A 22,243-nucleotide genomic window follows, 5' to 3' on the forward strand; every position below is an offset into this window, starting at 1 on the left:
CACACCACGAAGCACAGCCCACCGCAAAGCCCCGGAGGAGCTTCCCCACTGCTGACCCCCCTCCTCGTTATAAACCTGAGCCTGGGTGGGGGTCCTGGGGCAGGGCTCCCCGGCAGACCTGATCCCAGGGGACCCGCACAAGGCAGGGGCCACCGGAGCGGTGACGGTGCTGCTCCCAGCCCTTGGGGCACCCTTGGACACCCGTTGGGCAATGCACAACCGATGCCGGCGGTGGGATCTTCCCCCCCCCGTCCCCGGCACAGCAGCATCCTCAGGTTTATAACAGCAACGAGGGCCCGAGGGATGGGCTCGGGCGCGGTGGGACCGGAGCAGCTCTGTCCCACCGCCGGCCGGCCGCACCGGCGGGCCCTGTGGCTGAGCGAGGCTCCGACACCCACGGCCAGCACCGGGGTGGCGGGGGGATGCCCGGTGCGTGACAGCCCCCGGGGAGGACGGCTGTTGCACAGACAGACAGAAGGACAACAGGAGGGGGGGACTGATTTGTGACCGGGGTGGCATTTCAGAGAAACCCACCCCTGTTATAGGAAAAATCAGGAGCCTGGCAGCATCCCCTCTTCTTGCATCACACGGTTTGGGACACCCCTGCACCCAGGAGACCACCCACGGGCCCCAATGCTGGACAGAGCACCCCAAGGATCAGTCACCCCCCCCAAACTCTCTCTGGGGTGACCAGAGGCTGATGCTGGTACATAAGGAATGGGAGCAGGGACACCACTCTCCCCCCCATCAAATTTGGGGACCAGGACCCCCCAGCGTGTGATGCAGGGGAGATGCAGCCCCCACACAGAGCGATCCCCCCCCCCAGCACCCCCATCTCACTCACGGTTAGCGGGTCAGTAGCAAAAGCAGCCACACTGTTCCTCATCTCACTCTCATTGCCCCGCAGCGGGATGAGGGAGATGTTACCCAACCTGGAGTCCTGCTGCGACCGCGACGCCCGCACCTTGGAGGTCTCCGAGGGCCACAGGGCCCCGCCGTTCTGGGGACAGAGGGGACAGGGGGTGAAGGAGGGCTGGAGACCGGCTTTTTGGTCCTCAGCCACCTGGGGATCTCTCCTCCGCCCTGGGATTGCCGGTATTTAGGGATGCTCGGACACCCCGAAGGGTTTCTGCTAGCCAAGCATCCCTCCGCAGCCCAGCTCTTGGAGGACGGCGTGCACTGTCCCGTGCCCGCTGCCTGCCTGCGGGCAGCCTGCCCGCTCCCTACCTGCACGTGGAGGAAGGTGGCAAACCACTCCCGGAGATCGGCCTGGGTGTCACAGCACAGGTACCTGTGGGGACATGGCGTCAGCGGCTGGAGGGGACGGCGGGGAGGGACACCCGGCTGCTCCGGGTTCTGTTGGGGATGGAGCTGGCACCCCAGCCGCTGCTTTGCATGAGGTCTTGCAGACCCCAGGGGACCAAAGGGGACAAGGGTGACAGTCACGGACACCGGTGGTACCCTGAGCAGGTCCACGGGCGCCCAGACAGGCTCCGCTCACAGAAATCCCCATCTACACCCTCCGCGGCGAAGGCACGCCGGCTCCGGAGAGCAGCTGCCCCGGCAGCGTGTCCGTCAGTCCTGGGGGATGAGTTTAGTGTCCCTGTGTCCACCCCTTCCCTTACCATTGCTGCTTCTCGTGCTTCTCGTTCTCGTAGAAGACCGTAAAGCCCCAGCTGGAAGGGGAGAAGTGAAACCATGAAGGCGAACGTCGCCTTTGGCTCCAGCACTCCAGGTACCAAAGCACCCCAGCAAACCCCCCCGTCCCTGCAAACACCCCATCCCTGCAAACAACCCCCAATCCTACAACCACCTGCATCCCTACAACCACCCACGTCCCTGCATGCCACCCTCCTCCTCGCAAGCCACCTGCACGTCTGCGAGCCACCTGCATCCTCGCAAGCTGCCTCCAGCCCTGCAAGCCCCCGCAGCCCTGCACTGCTGGGCGAGCAGGACAGGTTCCCATCGGATTTATCAGCTCGACGCAATGCTGCGCAGCGACTCAGGGCCAGTAAAGCAGCGGGCAATGGCCCTGAGTCCTTCCCAGTTTGCACCAGTTTGCAGTCCAGCAGGCCAGGCGCAGGTGCAGCTATCTGAGCCGGTCCTTTTGCTGGTGGTATTTCTTTCGTGGTCATGCTCTGTCACCTTTCAGCTCCCACCTGGCCTCAGCTATGCCCAAACGTCCCTGCAATGCCTGGCCAGGGCACCAGCCTCCCCTCAGTGCTGGGGGGAGCCCCCCCCTGGCCCCAGCCCTGACCCAAAGCCCCAGCCGCTGCTAGCCCACCCCAAGACCTGCTGCAATGCTGCCTGGCACTGTGGCACACACCCAAACCCCTGGGGGGGTCAGGGTCACGGCCTTGCACGCTCACATGCATACACACATGTACACATGCATGTACACACATGTTTCCTGCCCCCACAGTGTAGAGTGGCCCTGGAGCATGGGGACTGGAAGCCTCCCAGCAAGCCTGCGTGGCTCGTCGCATGTGCTCACATGCACACACAGACATGCGCTCACACTCATGTGCACACGCTCACATGTATGCATGTGCATGCATCGCATGCACACACTCACATGCACACACCCACACACCTGCACACATGTGTGTGTGTACTCAGATGCACACAGATGCCACCATGCATGCACATACTTGCACACACTTGCACACACACAACTTGCTGACGTGTATACACACACACATGCCCATGCACTCATATGCACACACACACACATTGACATGCATGCACACACACACGTACACAGCTCGCTGACATGCACACACTCACATGCACACACGCAGGCTGCAGAAGCGTCCTCCGAGGCTGCTCTGACATCTGGTGGCAAAAGGCACGGCCAGCAGGAGATGTGTCCCAGCAGCCAAAACTGTCCCTGTCCCCATCCCTGTCCCTATCCTGATCCCCATCCCCATCCCTGTCCCCAGCCCCATCCCTGTCCCCATCCCCATCCCTGTCCCCAGCCCCATCCCTGTCCCCAGCCCGGCAGGGCACCGCGTTGCTGCTCACCATGTCGGGGGCCGAAGTTTCTTCTTCATGCCCAGGTAGACCTTCAGGTTCCTGACGGGCCACTCCTTCTCCGGCTTGTGGCTCTGGGGGAGAAGAGCGACCCAGCACCAGGTTGGGGGCTGCCGGACCCTTCGCCACCCGTCGCCCCCCACTCTAGCCCACACCGATGCCGGGATGGGGTTTGTCCCCGCAGCAGGCAGGGAGGAGAAGCCGTAGGGATGCGGTGATGGGGAAGGGGAAGGAGCTCAGCCCAGGTCTGGGCTTGCCAAGGATGAGGGCAGAGCGGGTGCCCATCGCCCACGGCAGAGGCCACGGGTAGAAAGGAGGGGACACAGGAGGTCTGTCCCTGCGGCGGGGTCCCTCAGAGATGGTGCCAGTTGCCTTCAGAGCTGGGACCAGCACTGGCACTTTGTGATGGGGTCTGGAGAGCCTGGCACTAGATGTCCCCCGTGGGGATGCCCACATCACGTCCCTCCTCAGCATCACGGCCACGGCAGCAGTAGCCGCAGCCCCGCTCTGCCGGCGGCTCTCTGCCCCGACCACATCCCCAAATGTCCCACCACCAGCACGGCACGGTGGGTGGGCACCTCTCTGCGGTGGGTGAAGATGGGTGCCCCGACTCCCTGGTCCCACTTAGGCTGTGCTGGGCTCCCCCCTGCATCGGAGCATCCCTTTTGGGGTGCTGGCTGCGAGCTGCACCCTTCCTCACCAAACAGCCTCCCAAAGGGAGGGATGGGGGGAAAATGGGATGTCCCGGCAAAGCCAGGGCACCACCGGTGCCAGCAAGCTCCTTCGCTGTGGTCTGTGCCATGGCAGCCAGCCGGTGCAGACATCACCCTTTGCTGGGAGACGTTTTGAAGGGCCAAAGCCCCGCAGCTCCCTCCCCTCTCACCCGGGACCTCCCTGATGCTGGCTGCACCTCGCCATGCCACGCAAGCCATGCCCTGGCAGCGGGTGACACGACGGGGACCCCCCCACCCCGTACAGCTGCCCACCTGTGTTTGCATGCAAGTGGCATGACTTACAAGAGCCCAATCCAATGCCCGCGGAACAGGGGAGCCAGCTCAGCCCGTCCCCTCCATGCAGCATCGGCCCCTTCCCCATCCCCATCTCCAGCTACCTGGAGCAAAGGGCAGCGGTACCCCCAGATCGGAGGAGCCCGGATTACAGGGGTGCAAGCTGATGCACCCCCAGTGCCGGGGGCTAACGGGGAGGGATGGCAGCACCGGGGCAGCTCCGGCACAGGCAGCATCCCATCGCCTCGGGCTGCCACGTCCACGAGCGCGCGGTGATCGGCACACGCGTGCTGCGGGATTGGATTTGGGATTGACCCCGGGCAGCCTTGTAAGGGCAGAGGGCGCGGGAGCCCCTGCGCGCCTCGGCTGAGCCCCCCGGGCTCCTCTACTCACGTTCTCCAAGAGGGGGGTCCGCTGCTTCAGGCTCTGTTCAACAGAGGACGGGGGTTAAAGCAGATGCGGAGGACGAGCCGCAGTGGGAGGAGAGGGGACGACCTCCCTGCAGACCCTGTGCTGCCTACGGGCAGGGGACGGGGGACGGAGGCAGAGATGTGCAGTGGGTGTCACACCAGGGAGCCAGGGCAGGGGAACCGGGGACAGAAGAGTGGGGAGCAGATGTGCCAGCACAGCTGGGATGCCAGCATCCCCCTCCTGAGCCCTTGCATTGACTCAGAGCCAGCTCCGGACCTGCTCCGGGTCTGGGAGAGCAACAGCACTTCTGGGATCAGCCCCATCGCTGCCTGCAATGCCCGTGGGATTCCAGCCCCATCGCTGCCTGCAACGCCCGTGGGATTCCAGCCCACATGGGTCCCACGTCCTCAGGGACTCCCGGCACCGGGTCACAAGACGGCACAGCTGGGAAGGAAAGCGAAGGCAGGGGAAGGGAAGGGAAGGGAAGGGAAGGGAAGGGCAGGAAGGGCAGGCAGGGGAAGGGAGCGTCGCCTCGCAGGCAGCCAGCAGGCAGGGCTCACCCGCACTTCTTTGTAGAGGCGCAGGCAGGTGTGGTTGAGGATGAAGTAGCGGTCGTGGAAGCCGGTGCTCAGGCCGAGCCCCAGCAGGTTCCTCTCCTCCCGAAACTTCATCATGCCGTGCTTGCAGTCGCCCACTCTGCTGGCTGGGGGCACACGCCTGAGCGGCTCCGGCCCCCCAGGGGGGGTCAGGCCCCCCGGGAAGGGCGCGGGGTGCAGCTAGACCCGGTCCCGCAGGGCAATAGCAAGGGCAACCCCCCCCTTCGCCCCCAGCACCGCAGCCCGCCGGCCGCTGCCTGCTCCCAGCCCAGGCAGCGCAGGCAGGACCATCTCCTCCAGTGCACTGTGCGTGGCATCCAGCCCCGGCCCCATGCTGGGGGGCTCCCAGCCACACACTAAGGGGGCTGGTGCCCGGTCCACTCGCGCGGCCAGGCAGGATGCGGCCTTGGGATGGTTGATGCCGTGGAGATTCTCCGCAGGGTTGCAGCTGGCAGGACAGGGAGCTGTCCCCGTCCCCATTCCCATCCCTGTCCCTGTCCTCATCCCCATCCCCATCCCATCCCCATCCCCATCCCCTTCCCCTTCCCCATCCCTGTTCTCCCTGCCCTGGCCCCCCCAGCTCCTCACCGAGGTAGATGAGCATGTTCTCCATGGACATCTGCTTCTTCACCACCAGGTAGCTCTCTGTTCCCAGGCAGTGCAAAATGGGCAGGACTTTTTCCGAGTAGTGCAAGGGCCGTTCTGTCGGGCAGGGAGACAGGCAGGGGTCAGGCAGCATCCCTGGGGGCTGGCACCCACCAAGACGGGGGTCACAGATGTGTCCCGAGCGTCTGCCAAGGTCCTGCCTGTCTCCGGGCAGACCTCCCACGCAGCACCATCACCTTTTAATTGGATTCATTTCACGGTGCTGCTGCTTACTAATTGTCCCCTGGGGAGGTGACTTTTGGCCCATGGTACGTGAGCAGCGGGGACCTGCGGGGACTGGAAGGTGGCTGAGGAACAATTGCCAACAGATATTGCAATTGCAACACATGTATGTTTTGAAAACATAGGCTGCTGTAGGGAGTATGTAATCAACACACGTGCATGCAAAAGTATGCACAGAGGTATTTCAAACATGCACATTTCCACACAAGCAAAGGGCGAGTCAAGGATTTCATAGAAGTTCATAGGTGAATATTCAATTTTAGGCTAATCGGCTAATCATTGCCCCTGCACAGCCTGAGGATCCTTTTTATTTTTAAGGGCTGGATGTTGCTTGGCTGAACAGGGTGCTTCCCTGAGCAGAGGGGGGAAGCAGCACCCACCCTTTGCAGAGAGGAGCCTGACCTTGATGGCTTGGGGTTGGCAAGGACCAAAATGTCTCAGCAGAGGCTTTCAGTGATGCTGGGATCAGCACCCTGCCTGTCTCCCTGCCAGGCACGGTCCCTGGGCACGCTCAGCCCATGAGAGTCGGTGGCAGGAGCTCGAGGCACCAGCTGGCAGGACCAGGGGCTCATCCTGCTCACACCAAGCTCTCGCTTGCTGCTGCCTACGGGCACCCCAGGGCTGCTCCCTTGGGTGGCCAGAGAGCCCAGACACCCCCATTAAATTTCAAAAGCATTTGAACCCCTAAGGATGCTCTGTGGGTCCTGGCCCAAACCACGCGCCCATCTGCAGCACTTGGCCACCTGCAACCTGGATGTGGTGAGCAAAGCTGCGGCACTGCAGCCGTCCTCTCCTGAGCGCCTGGAGCCTGTCCCAGCATTGCTCCATGGTGCAGTCCCCATGGGAGCCTTCTCGTCCCCAACCCCATCCCTACCTGCATCCCTATCTCCATCCCCATCCGCATTCCCATTCCAATCTCCATCCCCATCCCTGTCCTCATCCCCACCCCCACCACCCTCATGCCCCTGCACCAACCTGCCTCCTCCCTCTCGTTCACTTCGAAGCAGCTCCAATAGTCCTTCTCCTTCATGACGATTTTCCTCCGGTCTAGGATCTCAAAGGTGAGCTCCTCAGCTGTCATTGTGGCCGGGATCTGGGAGGGAGGGAAGGGACAGGTCTCCATCAGCCAGTGCCCAGGGCTGTGCCACCCTTGTCCTGGCTCAAAGCATCTCCCCATGCCACCACAGACATTTGGGCATGCAACAGGGGGTCCCTGTCCCCTCTGTGAGCTCCCCAGGGCTCACCTTGACGTGCTGCTCTGCCTCCGTCTTCTTCTCCTCCAGGTAGACAGTGCAGATGAAGTCCCCAGCTTGCTGGAGGGCAATGGCAAAGCACTTCAACCTGCAGCTTCCCACATGTGGGCTAGATCCCCCCCACCCAGCACAGACACTCCCTGCCTGGGGCATCTCCAGGAGATGCTGGAGCAGGCGCTGAGGTCCTCATGCAAAGAGGGTGCCCCAGGAAGGTCCTCATGTCCAGGACCCACCTGTGTCCCACTGGATGCTGCCTCCCGCATCTTCATGATGGCCGTGATCTCGTCCTGCTGCTTCTTCATCTCTTGGTCGTTGACCTGCCACAGAAGAGGAGCCCAGGGAGCCATCAGGGCTGACCACACCACCCTTAAGTTCCACCGCAGAAGCAGACGTGGATCCCCAGGGGAATCTTCTCCCCTGCCCGGCGGTGCTGGCACCTCCATGCTCAGGTGTCTCCGGGGTTTGCAGGGACATGGACCCCCCCCGCCCCTTGTCTCCAAAGCAAGATGTCTGCAGACAGCTTCCTCCTCCTTCCACCTCCCCATCCCCTGGGAATGTCCACACGTCAGCCTGATCCAGAGCAGCGCCAGAGGTGGGGTGAACCTACGTTAAAGATCTTCACATAATGGCTGATGAGGTCCTCCACCACGCGTCCTGCCTTGTAGTCCTTCCCGTCTGTCTGGAAGAGCGTGGGCCCGAAAACGATGGCCAGGTTGTGCGTGTTCATCTGGTTCTCCCCAGAGAAGCGCTGAACCCTACAGGGAACTCCGTTAAGATTCCTCCCCCAGGACCCCCCCCTTCAGCCTTGCCAAGGGGAATGCCCCCCACGCCGGGATGTGATGCTCGGCTTTGGGCACAGCTTGACCCCAAATCCGCCTCCCTTCCTTGCCTGGGATGTGAGCCAAGGGATGAGGGCTCTCCTCCGCCCCACAGCCTCCCCAGGACCCCGCAGCGGACGGGGCGATGCCCCACGGGGGCTCGGGGACCCCAGGCTCCACCGTCCCACGGACCTGCTGCCCACGCCGTACCGAAAGAGGTGGTTGATGAGCGCCTTCAACGTGGCCCGGTTCACCGTGGGGAGGTTGCCCAGGAGCCTCCGGTACTCGCTGATCTTTGCCTCCTCATCCTCCAGCGCTGCGAGAGGAGCACGAGGGAGGAGATGAGCGTGGAGGGGCATGAAGTTGAGATTAAGACCCACAGCCCCACCATCCCCTCTCTAGACCCCACCTGGGACCCTTCTGCCCCACTCTGGGGATAGAGCATCCCAGCTCCATGGGGCCAGAGCACCCTCTGCAGGGCCAGAGCACCCCAGCTCCATGGGGCCGGAGCATCCCAGCTCCACAAGACTGGAGCATCCCAGCTCAACGGGGCCCAGAGCATCCCAGCTCTGCGAGGCTGGAACATCCCAACTCCACGGAGCTGGACCATCCCAGCTGCACAGCAGCGTGGCTCATGGCTGTTTAGCTGTTGGGTGCATCCGACACTGGTATTTAGGGGCCGGATCCAGAAGCGAAGGGCGGGGGGGGTCTGGCTCTCTGCCCTGTCTCAGCCCCAGCCGTGCCGGAGCACGGGGCTGCATGGGGTCAGGGAGGATGCACTCCGCTCCCCACCCACCGCTCGAGCCCCCAGAACATGTGGGGCCCAGATGTGTTCCCCCCACCACATAGCCCAGAGGAGAGGACAAAGGGGGCTGCCAGCAGATCCGGGGAGCCCGACCCCCTCCTCCCACCATCTCCCAGCAGCCCCCCCGGGGCTCACCCGTTGCCCGCAGCCAGTCCTGGCCCCATCGCCCGGTGAAGAGCCCATCCCCGAGGTCGCGGAAGAAGCGTTTGAGGGTGTTGGCGACGTCGTCCACCTGGTGCTCGCCCTCCTTCAGGCGGACGCTGCGGGCGTCCCGGCGCAGCATCTCCAGCAGGCTGGTGGTCTTCGAGTTCTGCCCGCTCTTGCGGTAGATGCCCTCGGACGTCAGCCCTGCAGCAGAGCCGGTGGGGATGAGCCGGTACCGCGGCACTTCCCACCCCGCAGGTGTTGCCGCGACCGCCGAGGAGCTGCGGGCGGGAGCCAAATTCCTGCTCCAGCCGGAGCCCTCCCACGGAGCTGGCGCGGATGCTCGGGCAGGGAAACACGTGTCGCAAGCGTGTCGGGTCTCAGCCTGCCGCGCCACACCGACGGGGTGACCCAAATGACGCGCTCTGGTCCCCGCCAGCATCCGGCCATAAGCGATGGCACGTACCGCACTGGGTGATGTAGTCGATGCAGCGGTCCACCAGCAGCGGGACGTCCGACTCCGTCAGCTGCTGCTCCGACAAGGTGTCCCCCGCGCTGCCCGCAGCCTTCTGGATGGCGTGGACCCACCCCAGGAAATCCAGCTTCCTCTCCCCCTGGATGTACAGCGTCCTGCCGGCAAGCCCGGCCTCAGCGGGCGGGGGGGCCAGCTGCCCCCCCCCAAAAAACCCGCTGCGTGGCCAGGACCCCTGGGAAGGCTGGCCCTGGGGGCCTGGGGATGGTCCCGACTCTCTTTTGGGGGTCCCCAGTCACCGTGGGGAGAGCGAAGGCACCCCAGGATGAGGGGGGGTGCTCGGGCAGGGTGTGATAATTTGCTGGAGGGGTCTAACCCCCCCCCGCCTCGGTTCTTACCTCCGCCTCTCCACCAGCACCAGCACCTCGTTGTCTCCCTGGATGGCTGGAAGGGAAGGCGGAGAGCCCATCACCTGTGGGAACGTGGGGTCCCCGGCCCCCCCAGCCCCACACACCATGGGGGGCAGTGCCAACGGGTCCAGCTCCAGCCCAAATGGGACAAGCAGTGACTTTCCAGGGATGAGGAAGAGGATGGAAAGGAGGAAGAGCGGCTGCATCCCACCCAGCGGAGGGACCCCACGCTCCATCGGAGCAGCATCCACCGGCCTCCCACCAAAAGCTGGGGTGCAACCCAGCTGCTCGGGGCAGAATTTGGGGGATACCCCCCATCCCCAAGGTCCCTCCCAGCCTGGGGGGGGCCCGTGGCGGGGCAGGGTCACGCACAGAGCTCCTGCAGCTTGCGCAGCTGGAGAGGCTCCTGCCGCTCCCTGTCCTCGAAGCAGACGTGGAGCACGGAGCCGGCCAGGGCGAACCAGCCCTCCTTGGCTCGCTCCAGGTTGAGGCCACCCTTGTAGTGCAGCCGGCCGATCCGCTCGAAGTCGAGAGCCAGCAGCTCCTCGGCGCGGGGATGGACGAAGGACTGAGCCGGGGGAGAAGAGGGACCCGTCAGCGCCGCAGGACCCGGCTCCCTCCGGCACCCCCGGCCACCCCAGCCCACCGCATCCTACCTTGGCGATGGACTTGAGCCATTCCCGAGCGGAATCGGGGCTCTCCAGCCCAAAGAGGTAGAGCCTCTCTGACTCGATGTAGATCTCAAACGTGCTCTCGATCCTGCGGGAGGGAGGGAAAGGGGAGCCTGGCCGCCCGCAGGCGGTGGGATGGAGCTGGTTGGGTACCAGGGGCATCCCATCCCGGGGGTGAGAGTATCCTGCGGCATGTCTGCTGCCGGCTCTGCCACCGGCTGATCTGGTTTGGGATCCTCCCTCCCACACCCCTGGGTCCTCCAGCATCCCTGTGCTGCCGTGCACGCTCCGACGGGGAGCACAGGAGCTGCAAAGGGATCGCAAAGGGATTGCAAAGGAGCTGCAGAGGGGCTGCAGAGGGGCTGCAGAGGGATTGCAGAGGGGCTGCAGAGGGATTGCAGAGGGGCTGCAAAGTGATGGCTGCAAAGGGGCTGCAAAGGAATTACAAAGGGGTTTACACAGATTCCTTGCAAAGACAGCTGGGTCAGGCATGCCACAAGTGCTGGAGGGGCCAGCGGTGGGCTTGGGGACAGCAGCCCCCCATGCCACCACCTGTGAGCGGCCATGCCCAGCCCTGCAGGAGCGGAGGGGATGTTGGGGTGCTATAGGGCTGCACGTGGGGGTACAGCCTTACCCGTGGGCGTTCGGTGGGTTGTTCACCAGGCACACGATCTCCTCCACCTTGATCTCACCATTGGGCACGGCGTTGCGGTCGTTCTCGTAGTAGCTGAGGACGCCGTCCTGCAGCGTGCACCACCGCCGGCTGAACTCTGCGTGGCACAGGATGGTGCTGGGCAGCCCCGCACGCTCCGGCCAGCCCGAGATCACCCACCAGCCCAGCCTGGGTGGCCCTGCAGCACCCACTGGGTGCCCACCCACTGTGACCCCCCACTCCAACAAGGCTGGCCAGGTGATGCTGCACCCCCCTGCTGCCTTTGCAGTGCCCTGGGGAGCAGGGGATGGTGCAATCCCCCCAGCAGGACCCCTTTTGGGGTGGCTCTGACCCCCCCACCCCCCTGCACCCCTATTTCCCTGCCCCATGGGCCCCCACGTACCTTCCTGGCCTTTCCGCTCACCGACGGGTTTGGCCATGGAGGGGGTCTTGTAGAGGAAGCCGTTGTGGGTGACGGAGGGCAGGGGCACCGAGTAGGTCTTCTCCTCGCTGCCCCCCACCTCCAGGCGCGGCGTCTCTGCAAACAGGGTGACAGCCTGTCATGGGGGGCTGGGGGGTGCACCCCCCCTTTAGAAGCCCCCCAGACTGCTGCTGGTGGGGACCCAGCAGGATGCAGCGGGACCCCACTGGGTCAGGGATGGGGTGACAGTGGTCCATGTCATTCCCTGGGTGCTTTGCTGATGTGACGTGAAGGAGGCAGCTGGACAGGGTGACAGTGGTGACACCGGCCACATTGCCCCCTGCCAGCCCCCCAAAACAGCTGGGTGTGTCCCCCGCTCAGCACAAGAAGCAGGAGCCCAAAAGCATCCCACAGGCTGCACCGCCAGCCCCCACCATGCCACGGCTGGGGTGCAAGGAGCAGCTCTGGCCCCCAAATCTGGGGCTGCCTCGGGGTCAGCGGGGTCTGGCTTATCCGCCGGGAGGGCATCCCGCATCCTGCATCCCACATCCCGCATCCCCCCCCTGCAGACCAGCCCCAAGCACTGAGCTGTGACGGGATGAGGATGTTATGGGAAGGTGGGGACCGGACTCGCCCTCCGCCGAGGTCTCTCCCAGACCGTCCCAGGTCCCCGCTGCTCTGCGGGAGGAGAAGGGCAGAGCAACCGCAGTCCTGCGGCTGAAATAACGGCCCAGGGCTCTGCACAGCCACCCCGTGTGACTACGGGCATGTCCCCCCTGCCTCAGTTTCCCCACCTTGCCTGCCAGTGAGAGGCACCCCCCTATTTCCTCCGGGGACCGGGCAGAAACAGGGTGCAGGGACACCCCTAAAGCACCCCTAGGGTGGACCACGGGGCTGCCCAGGGCTCTAGAGACAGGGAAACCCGGGAGGCTGCAGAGCCCTGCTCCACCAGCCCAGCCCTGCTCCATGCACGGCGCTGGGCTCATCGAGCCCAGCGATCCCAGGACTCCGGAGATGGCTGCCAGAGCCGGCCCCTGCAGGATGAGCTCAGGGATTTGGTTTTCTCCGGCTCACCGGGGCAGCCGGGAGGCCTCGCCGCCCTCCCAGACCCCTTTTGTGCTGACACGTCTGGAACAGCAGGGCCAGCCCCAACCCTGGGCAAACTCCAGCTTCCGCGGGACGGACTTGGCCACCGAGGCAGCGAGGGAGGTGACGGCTACGGCAGGCGCTGGCCGGCCCCGGCACACCTCCATTCCAGCTGCCCGAGCTTTCCAGGGCCGGAGGCTCACTCCGTGTTAGAGCCTGGATCAGTCCCGTGGGAGCCGTCAGCCCACCCTGAGCAGGGCTCGGTGGCGTGGGCGCGTTAGCGGCACGGGATGGGGGGGTTTAGGGGGATGCTCCGCAAAACGGTCGGACTCCCCTTGGTCCTTTTGGGGATGCTGAAGGTGGGGGCTGCCCAGCTGGTAGGGGTACATCCCCCCGAGGCTGCAGAGGTCCCCCCGAGGCCGCAGCGTGCCGGGACGGCGCGGCAGAGCTGGTCCGGTCCCTCCCAGTGCCCAGACCACCAGCCTGCATCCCCAGTGGGGCTCTGGACCTGCGTCCCTGGCTGGGATAGAGCCTTCCTCCCTGGCCCCCACCCAGCCCTGACCTAAGGGTGCGGGGTCTTCCCAAAGCCCCTCTCCTGGGGTGCACGGAGCCCAGCAGCGCCAAGCAGCCGGAGAACCCCACGCCGGGAATCTGCCGGGCAGGACACAGAGCCGAATCCGGCTCAAAACATCCCTGCGTCCCCCGGGACACCCCGGCAGCTCTCTCCCCCGGCTCCGGGAATGCCAGCGGTGGGTTTAAGCCCATGGGGGTTTCAAGGGGTCAGCCCTTACCGGAGTTTTTGTTGTGGAGCAGGAACTCCATCTGCAGCCTCTGCCCGCTCTTCTCGGCCAGGGCCAGGGGCGTCGGGCACTGGGGGTCTCCGGTGGCACAGGTCACCGCCGCCCCGCAGAAGAGCAGAGCCTGCGTCTCCGCCAGGTCACTGGTGGTGACGGCTGCGCACAGAGCCTGCGGCAAAGCCGGGAGGGTGGCGGGTGAGGCCGAAGGCTCCCGAGGAGGAGGAGGAGACCCTTGGCGAGGAGCCACGCCGGCGAAAGGAGCCGGGTGGGAGCTCGGCGAGCGACCGGACCCCCGCCGCCTCCCGGCCGCCTCGGCAGGACAAAGGAGGCTGGAACTGGGAGAAAAAGTTTGGAGCGGGCGGCGAATCCCTCCCTTAAGGAGCCGGGGTGAAGTCATAACGGCAACGGGGCGGGACAGGCTAGCCGGAGTAGAAAAACAAACAAGCCCACATGCGAATTCCCGCGGCCACCCGGGCCCCCGGCTCTTGTGCAAACACGGCAGCGCCGAAGGCAGCCGGCGGAGCCATGGCGGAGCACGGAGACGAAGGGCCGGCGGCCGGAGCGCCGGGACGGCGTTCCCTGTGCCGGTCGCGCAGAGCGGCATGACGCCCCAGTCTGGCACTCTGCCCCCGGCCGGGACTGGGAATGGGTGCCCTGGCCAGGGTTTTGGGGGGGTGCTGGCCGGGCACCTCTGCCCCCGCCGCCGTGGGGTGCTCCGGGGGGCAGGAGGGGCTTCGAGCTGCTGCAACCAGGGCATCCCCCCAGCACCAGCCCTCCCTGAACCCCACTCCAGCCCAATGCCGGACCCCAACGCCGTTCCCAAGCCAGGGAGAGATGAACCGTGGGGACGTCTGGCTGCGGAAGGGGGGATCCCACCTCGGACCGGGCTCTCCAGCCTGGAAATGAAGCTGGTTGTGCCCCATCCCAGAGACGTTCACCCTGTCCCCGCAGCCAGCTCGTCCCTCCTGGAGCCCCCAGGCTTTGGCTGGGGGTGCACGGTGGGGACATAAGGGTGTGCGATGAGGGCTGGGGTGATACAGGCAGGGGTACAGGCAGGGAGGGAGGGTGGGAAACCACCCAGCCCCATGTACGGGGCCAAGCAGCCTGCTCAGGCAGAGACCTTGCTCCCCAAAACAGCCTCGGGACCCCAGCTCAGCACCACTTAGCACCCAGGCGGGACCCCCGAGACGGTGCCCGGCCCCGGGGGCCACTGACCCTGTCGAGTTCCTCCTGGTTGCCGAAGAGCGGGTGGTAGCGGCGGTACTTGCCCTCCCGGTATTTGGCAATGAGGAAGCGCCTCCTCTCCTGGCTGCTGCTGGCGGGGGTGATGGCCTCGCTGGGGGGCACGTTGGCAGCCCAGAACTGGTTGGCCACGGCATTGCCGATCTGGTGGAAGAGCTGCGGGGACAAGGAGAGGCCGATGGGACGGTGCTGCCGGGGGATGGAGCGTGGCTGGGCATGGGGGGGGGGGCTTTGTGGGGCTTCTCCGGGGGTCTTTGCTGGGGCAGGGTGGGGGGGATGAGCACGGCAGTAGACGTTCACAGCCCAAAGTTGCTGGGTTACTGCTGCCCGGGAGAGCGGCGGGGTGCCGGCAGAACATGGAGGGGATGACGGGTGGTTCGCGGGGACCACGGGTGGGCAGGGTGCAGGAGCACCCACCCACTGCAGGCACGCAGGGCTGCTCCCTGCCCAGCCCCGTGTTCTGGCAACAGCGGCGGCTCAGCCCCGGCGTCTGGCAGCCCCCACCGCCTCCGACCCCCCTTCCTGCCCCGGAAAATCTCATCTGGAAAGCAGCACCCAGCTGTGGACGAGGAGGGGGGGATGCTCAGCATCCATCGGGGTGGATTTAAAAGGCTTTCTGTGGCCCCTCACCATCCTGCTGCCCGGCACCGAGCGATGCTCAGCCCACCATTAAGAGGTTTAGCCCTCTCTCAAGGACCCCCGCGTTGCTCCAGCAAGCCCGTGGGGTGCTCTGCCAGCACCCCTGAGCTTTTTGGGGTGGCACGGGTGCAAGCGGGGCCGGGGGCTGGGGAGGGGCTGGAGCAGGCAGGGGGCCAGGGGATGCTGGCAGCAGCTCCCCGCCAGCCCGGCGGGGTTCAGGGCAGCCTTCCCGGAGAGGGGAGGGGAAAGGGAGCAGCCGCAGGCAGCAGCTGGAAGCGTTTGGGGGCTCGGGGAGCAGGCGATGCCGGAGGCGGGGGCTGCGCGGGTGGGACGCCAAGCAGGAATGCAGGATCCAACCGGGACGGCTGGGAAGAACGGGGCCAGCCAAGGTCTGCCGGCTGGAAATGGCGGCCGGGTTGGGTCTGGTAACAAATCCCGGCTCCCCCCCTCCCCAGCCCGCCCCGGCGCTGGCTGCGCCGACGCATTCCTCCGCGCCGGCGGCCGCGCCGCTTCGGGGGGCTGCTCCGCTGCTTGGCCCCAAACCCTGGCCCCAGGGCTCCGCAGCCATCTCCCCACGGACAGACAGACGTCGTCTGTCTGCAGCACGGACACACAAGTGCCGCTTGTCCTCGCCAGCATGCCCGGGTGGGTGCCGGCCGGCCGCAGGCAGCGGGGATGGGGATGGAGGGCTGCTGGGGGTCCCCTCCCCAACCAAGCCACACCACCGTGTCACCCCCACGGGGCTTGGATCAGGCTGGAAAAACCCTGCCGTGCTCCTGCAGTCCCTAGCCCGTAGCCAGTGGGTCTGTTATGGGGACGGGGATGGGGTGTCTCCCCCCAGGAAGGTCTTTTGGGGTTGGTCTGTACCAATACCTCGATCAGCTCCTCCGTCCACACCTTCCTGTCCATCTTCAGGCTCCGGACTTTGGTGATGCCGGGGCCCAAGCCCCGGTGCTCCCCTGCCAGCGAGACGAGCCGTTAGGGACCCGTTTTGGGGTAGGAGAGGCCAAGCCGCCGGGGTCCCCCAAGCCTCGCTGCCCTGCATCCCTACCCAGGGCAGGGGATGCCCGGCCCCTTCTCTCCCCCGCCGGGATGCAGGTACCTGCACATCTCTTGCAGATGACGACGCAGAGGTTGATGGAGGCCCAGTCGGGCTTGGGCGAGCCGCAGTCGGCGCAGAAGCGGTTGGACTCCACCGCCCAGATCCTCTCCGCCACCTCCGAGTTGGAGAGAGCCTCGGCGATGGACTGCTGCATGGCTTCCACCCACTCCTCCTTCTCCTGGTCCGAGTCGGCGGAGAAGCTGCCGGCGGGGACAGGGATGAGGGACGGCATGGCCGTGGGGAGGGGCAGCACCGCCGGCACCCCCTCCCCTCCCTCGTCTCACCTGAAGATCCTGTACGGCGTTGTGAGATCGAAGCCCCGGCGGTCCACCTCCTTGACGTTCCCCACGTTCATCTCGATGTAGGTGATGCCGATCCCCAGCCGATAGTCCTGGTGGGTGAGGGGGGGGGGGTGAGGAAAGGCAGTGGGGGGGCGGTTACGGATGATGCACTGCCTGCAGGAGCTGGTGCTGGCACTGCCACCCGCACACCGCACCGGTGCTGGTGGCTGCGGGTCCCCGTGCCCCTTGCCAGCCCAGCTCCCAGCCCCGGGGGTGCACGGGGAGCCACGGGCTCTGGGGCAGCTGCAGTGGGTGCGATGGTCGTGGGGGACCCGGAGGCTCGGAGCTGGCGGGGAGGGGGACTGCAGCCTGGGGGTCACCAGCCTGCGGGGTCTGAGCAGTCCCCGTTTGGGGGTGGCAGCTCCGGGGTGTCCCAGCTCACTGCCGCTCTGCTCAGGCTGTGGATGCGAAGGGAAGGGGTCCCCCTCGAAATGGCATCGGGGTCCCCCGTGGTGCCACAGCCCCCTCCCGCCAGCCACCCACCTCCGCGTTCTTGTAGAGGAAAACTTTGTCCCCGGCCACCGCCACGAACAGCTTGTGCTTAAACCCTCGCAGCTCCAGGAAGCCGCTCTTGTCAGCCAGGTCGGCGGCACCGCTGGCGGTCGGGGACATCAGTGTCCTCTCCAGAGCTTTGCTCTTCCGCTCCTCCGCGATCTGCTGCAGGGTCCGTATCCACTCGTTACGGTCCGCTGCGGGGCCGGAGGGGAGACGGGTCAGGATCAGCCCGGGGCCAGGAGCCTCCAGGGCTCATCCCTTGGGTCAGGGGAGGGGGAGCAGCTGGGGCCACCCAGGAGCAGGGAACCCCCCCCCAGCCCTGTCGCTCACCGTCACTCTCGGCCCGAAACACGAAGTTGCGGTTGTTGGTGATGACCTCGAATTTCTGGTCCCCGATGCTGGTGACGCGGGAGATGGAGGAGACGGGGATGAACCGCTTGGAGTAGGCATCCTGGGGCAGGGCAGGGGAGGGGAGACACACAGCTCACCACCGCGGCCTCAGGGAGATGGGATGGGTACCACCCCGGGCTCACGATGCTGACAGCATCCGTGTCCGGGAGGCTCCGAGCATCCCACATCCCACCCCGGTGCCGGCATCACCCCAGCACCCATCCGTTGCTGCTCCCCGGAATGCTGCCCTTTGGCACGGCCACGTCTCACGGCCGGGATGCCCGGAGGGATGTGGTCCCGCTGCGGCAGCTCCTTCGCCACCTTCTCACCGTGAGCCCCCAGATCCTCTCTCCCTACTCGCCTTTTCGCTGTCAAAATAGCGGAGGTAGTCAGCGTCGAGCTTCACCCAGCGCTTCTGGTAGATGTAGGACCTGGGAAGGGAGCAGAGGGACCCGTTGGAGGGGATGGGGTGACCCAGCTGCACCCTCCACGTTGGGGCAGGCAGCCGGGATGCAGCGGGTGCTGCAGCCCACCCGAGGCCAGTGTTGCTCCCGAGGGGACTGGGGTGCAGGAAGGGTGCTGTGAGCCCCCCGGGGCTGGAGCAGCCCCCCTCCCCGCTCGCCCCTTGCCGGCCCCAGCCCCGTGGCACGGGCTGTGCCATGCCAGGCAGCCCCGGCAGCTCCGGGCTGCACCGTGCGCCCTTGAACTCGGGGCGACTCCGCTTGTGCGTTCACGCCCCAGTTGCCAAAAGCCTGGGGCCACCTCGCCATCGATCCTGCACCGTGTCCCCAGCCCTGGTGTCACTGATGGGGACAGCGATGGGGACTTCGTGCTTTCCTCCGGGCACCAGTTAAAACACGGAGCTGGGAAAGGGGGCTGCCCCTAAAAGCCCCCCCAAATCCCTATTTGCAATTACTGCTCAGGACCTACCAGCTGGTGAGGGTTCAATCCAGGGGACACGTGCCAGGCAGGGCTGGTGGCACTCTTGCGTGGCAGAGGGATGGGGACGAATGGGAGAGGGGGGACCCCGAGGCCGGGGCAGAGCCCACCAGGGACCCCTTCGCCCTCCCCAGCCCAGCACGCAGACCGGCCACACAGCACAGGGCAAGGCATTAAACCCTGCAGCCCATCCACCCCGGCGTCAGGGCTGCAGGAAACGCCAAGCCACTTCCCACCGCCAGCCCCTCGCTCCGACAAGCCCTGCGATGCAGCCCCCCACCAATGCTGCACCCCCAGGGCCCCCCCCGCCGCCAGGCCAGCCCCAGCGGCTGTTGCTTAAGGGTTTGTTTGCTCGGGAAGGATTTCGCCATCGCCGCACGTGACCCCGGCGCTCGGCCTTTACGTAACCAGCAACAGCAACCGGGATTAAAAGCACTCGGCTCTCCCGCTCCCCGTCAGGAGTTCGTCCCTGTCCCATGGGGTGCAGAGACCCCCAACCCTCCTCTGACCTCCAGCTGCTTTTAGCTCCTGAGGGGTTGGGGTTTCTGGGTTTTCTTCCATTGCCTTCCCCAGGCTTCGGCTCCCCTCCAAGCAGCCGCCGGAGCAGCTTCCCCAGCTTCCCAGGGACCTTCCAGCTGCTCTCACTTCCCCAGCAGCCAGGCTGCTCTGCTGCGAACAGCCCGAGCTTCCTCCTCCTCAGCAGGACTGCACCCTCGGGGCTTCCTCGTAGCCCAGATTAAGCAGCCCCCAAATATCCCTCGTGTAACTCCTGCTTGATTTTTCACCCCCCAGCTGGCACGGTGGCTCGCTGACCTGGTTCTGTGCCGGGATGGGGGCAAGCGTGCTCCCTGCGTGCGCTGGGCTCGCTGGGCTTACTGGGCTCGCTGGGCTACTTGTGTTTGCTGGGCTCACTGGGCTCGCTCGCCCTCGAGCACACGGACACGCACCCAACAGCTCCCATAGTTTTACTTCTGCAACCGGGCGCTCTGCAACCCAGCAGTTCTGCATCGTGAGCCGCCGGGGTTGGGGCTGGCATCCCGCAGGCGCTGCCAGCAACATCTCCCGCGGCAAACACGGCGAACGCCAAACCCGCCGGCCTCCGGCGGAGGAACCGGGGCGGCAGCGCCGTCAGTAGGAAACCAGCCCAAAACGCCCCACTTCTCCCCCATCAGCTGCTTTCCCGGGTCGCTGCTATTTCAGGGCTTCCCCAGAGCAAAGGCAGCTCGTTTCCCAGTGAGCCCAGCCCATGGCACAGGGCTGGGGGAAGTTCGAGCTGCAGCCTTCCCTCCTCCTCCTCCTCCTCAGCCGGCTCAGTGCTACCGCTGGTGACGCCCGCTCTGAGGAAGGCCCTTTCACCAAAAATGAGTGGTTTTAACCTAAATCGGGGGGTAGGAGGGAGCTGAAGGAACCCCTTGGGATGGCTTCTCACCGAAGCAAAATTACACCCCCCCCATGAGCAGGAATTACAGGTGGAAAAAGCAGGGAGCATCTCCCCTCTGGGGAGGGGCACCGGAGGGGGGGGTCCGCAGCCCCCCAGCACGTCACTCACCCCTGCGGCGGGTTCTTGTCCAGCCACCCCGCTTTGATGGTGGGCGAGAGCGGGGCGGTGGCGGCGGTGCCCTCCATGCCGTCGCTGAGCGTGCCGGGGCTGCTGCCGGAGAACGCGGGAGCGGGCAGGCGCGGGCCGGGGCCGTTGTCGCTCCAGCTGCTGCCACTGCTGGGGACGAGGAGCCGAGGGAGGGGGTTAAGAGCTGGCGGTTCGCCCGGGGTGGGGGGCAGGCACGGCCCCCGCCACACGCTTCGGCCTCCCCTTGCCCTTCCCCGAGGCACGGGCGACGCAAGCACCGGCTGTTTGCGAGCAAGGACCCTGGTGGCAGCCCCCTTGGCGGGGGTCCCGGCACGTCCCCCAGCTCCTGGGACAGCAGAGACCCGGATCCCAGCCCTGGGAAGGGGGACGGGGGCACCCCCAGGGCCACAACCCCAAATTCAGAGACGTGCAGAGTTGCTCTCTGCTCGTGCACGCACACACGTGCACACCCACACCCCCCCCGCCGAGTACTGACAGCGTGTGCACACACACGCGCATCCCGGGAAGCCGTGCAGACACGAGAAGTCCTGACCTGTGCACACACACCCCCCACCCCATGCACAAGCGCTCTCTGCCTGTGCTCACATGCACACACACCCCCCCATGCACAAGCACCCCCTGGCACACACACACATATCCCTTGCCTATACGTGCACCCACGCACATGCAGGCATCACCCGCTGTGCATGCACGCACGCACACAAGTACCCCCACCCAGGCATTTGCATCCCGTCCACGCACACGTGCACACACCCCCCTGCACAAGCATCCCCAAGTGTGCACGCACACACGCACGCGTGCACACACGGACAACCCCTGCCCACGCGCAGGCGTACAGATTCCCTGCCCGCACGTGCACGCACACAAGCGCTCCTGCCCTCGTGCGCTCACGCGTGCCCCCTGCTTGTGCGCACACACACACACACACACACGCGGGGCAGACGAGCTCCTACTTGGCGGGGGGAGCATCGTAGTAATCCTCGATGAGCTCGTCCTCGCTGAAGAGGCTGTTGGCGCGCAGGGACCGCGGCCGCCCCGTCACGGGCTCAGCATCCTCCTGCGGGGACAGAGGCGGTTGACGGGGGCAGCCCCCTGCCCTCCCCGCTGCCCAAAGCGGGCAGCTCGTGGCGGGGTCCCCTCGCTGACCCCCTTCCCCACCTGCCCTGCACCGTGAGGGATGGGCAGGGGACAGACTGAGAAAGAGGGGACGAGATGCAAAGCCACCATCCGCGGTTCCCGGCTCTGCAGATGCCCGCGGTGCCAGGAGGTGCCCGGGCGCTGCCGGCCCCGGGGAAAGGGACACGCTCCTGCCCGCAGCAGGACAGACGCACGGCCGTAGGGAGGAGCTGAGCGCCAGGCTGGTTATTTATAGCAACGAAAAAAGTCCGTGCTTGCTGAGAAACCCTGCATTTCCCCCTCGTTGGCCAAGGGCGGACGTACACACGTGGCTGAGAGCTGTTGGGGGCGGTGGCGGGAGCTGCAGGTTTGGGGGTGAAGGCAGGACCGGGCAGAGGGGAGCCTCTGCCAGCAAGGTGCCACGGGTGTTTATCCCCAAGCCCTTGCCCCACGCTGCAGCCCCCCGGGACAGGGGGTGGTGGCTGGGCCGGGGTCAGAGGCAGCCAAGGCACATCTCTCCCCATCAGCCTGTTCCCAGGCGAAGGCGGATGGCGGGGGGGTCCAGGCGCTCAGGGGTCTCTCCGGCTGCTGCAACCCCTCAAATCCATCCAGACCCACCCAAATTCAGCCTCGGGAGCGCAGGGCAGATATAAATCCCAGATCCAGGGATTAAAACCGGGCTGCGATGCTGCAGATGTCCACTAGCACGCACTCTGGGCATGCAAGTTTGCAGAGAGGCTGCCCTGCTCCCCACGGACCCTGGAGCTGCCCGTGGGCCGGTTCCAGCCCCCGTGGGAGACCCAGTGGGTGCTCGGCGAGGTGCAGACGTGCTCCTCCAACCGTAACCGGTATCTCCAAAGCAGCCCAATGCCAGCACCTCTCCCTCGGGGACGGTGACCCCTGCCCGCTCCTGCCCACTGCCAAGCT

At 65.8% G+C, this 22,243-nt stretch overlaps 1 protein-coding gene across 5 annotated transcripts in view; it reads right to left on the minus strand.

Annotated features, from left to right (window-relative positions):
* ARAP1 (ArfGAP with RhoGAP domain, ankyrin repeat and PH domain 1) overlaps positions 1-22,243 on the minus strand; it is a 79,306-nt gene that overhangs the window by 47,042 nt on the left and 10,021 nt on the right. The window contains exons 4-32 of one of the 5 annotated variants that reach the window (XM_075050313.1): positions 21,154-21,257; positions 20,162-20,326; positions 18,035-18,104; positions 17,614-17,734; positions 17,272-17,477; positions 16,732-16,838; positions 16,448-16,647; positions 16,219-16,304; positions 14,680-14,862; positions 13,459-13,633; positions 11,564-11,698; positions 11,143-11,278; positions 10,494-10,596; positions 10,210-10,405; positions 9,826-9,871; positions 9,422-9,585; positions 8,947-9,159; positions 8,217-8,322; positions 7,796-7,943; positions 7,422-7,505; positions 7,180-7,248; positions 6,911-7,028; positions 5,636-5,749; positions 5,012-5,154; positions 4,434-4,466; positions 3,025-3,107; positions 1,626-1,676; positions 1,228-1,291; positions 6-1,000 (exon numbers count right to left, since the gene is read on the minus strand). In XM_075050313.1, the coding sequence (XP_074906414.1) occupies positions 662-1,000; positions 1,228-1,291; positions 1,626-1,676; positions 3,025-3,107; positions 4,434-4,466; positions 5,012-5,154; positions 5,636-5,749; positions 6,911-7,028; positions 7,180-7,248; positions 7,422-7,505; positions 7,796-7,943; positions 8,217-8,322; positions 8,947-9,159; positions 9,422-9,585; positions 9,826-9,871; positions 10,210-10,405; positions 10,494-10,596; positions 11,143-11,278; positions 11,564-11,698; positions 13,459-13,633; positions 14,680-14,862; positions 16,219-16,304; positions 16,448-16,647; positions 16,732-16,838; positions 17,272-17,477; positions 17,614-17,734; positions 18,035-18,104; positions 20,162-20,326; positions 21,154-21,257 (3,762 nt within the window). In that variant the 3' untranslated portion in view covers positions 6-661. Of the gene's footprint in view, positions 1-5; positions 1,001-1,227; positions 1,292-1,625; positions 1,677-3,024; positions 3,108-4,433; positions 4,467-5,011; positions 5,169-5,635; positions 5,750-6,910; positions 7,029-7,179; positions 7,249-7,421; positions 7,506-7,795; positions 7,944-8,216; positions 8,323-8,946; positions 9,160-9,421; positions 9,586-9,825; positions 9,872-10,209; positions 10,406-10,493; positions 10,597-11,142; positions 11,279-11,563; positions 11,699-13,458; positions 13,634-14,679; positions 14,863-16,218; positions 16,305-16,447; positions 16,648-16,731; positions 16,839-17,271; positions 17,478-17,613; positions 17,735-18,034; positions 18,105-20,161; positions 20,330-21,153; positions 21,258-22,243 lie in introns of those variants that run through there. The other 4 variants (XM_075050312.1, XM_075050314.1, XM_075050315.1 and 1 more) reach the window with 4 other exon arrangements.

The sequence above is a fragment of the Buteo buteo genome, chromosome 18 (genome assembly GCF_964188355.1).
Source record: "Buteo buteo chromosome 18, bButBut1.hap1.1, whole genome shotgun sequence".
NCBI classification, from domain to species: Eukaryota; Metazoa; Chordata; class Aves; order Accipitriformes; family Accipitridae; genus Buteo; species Buteo buteo.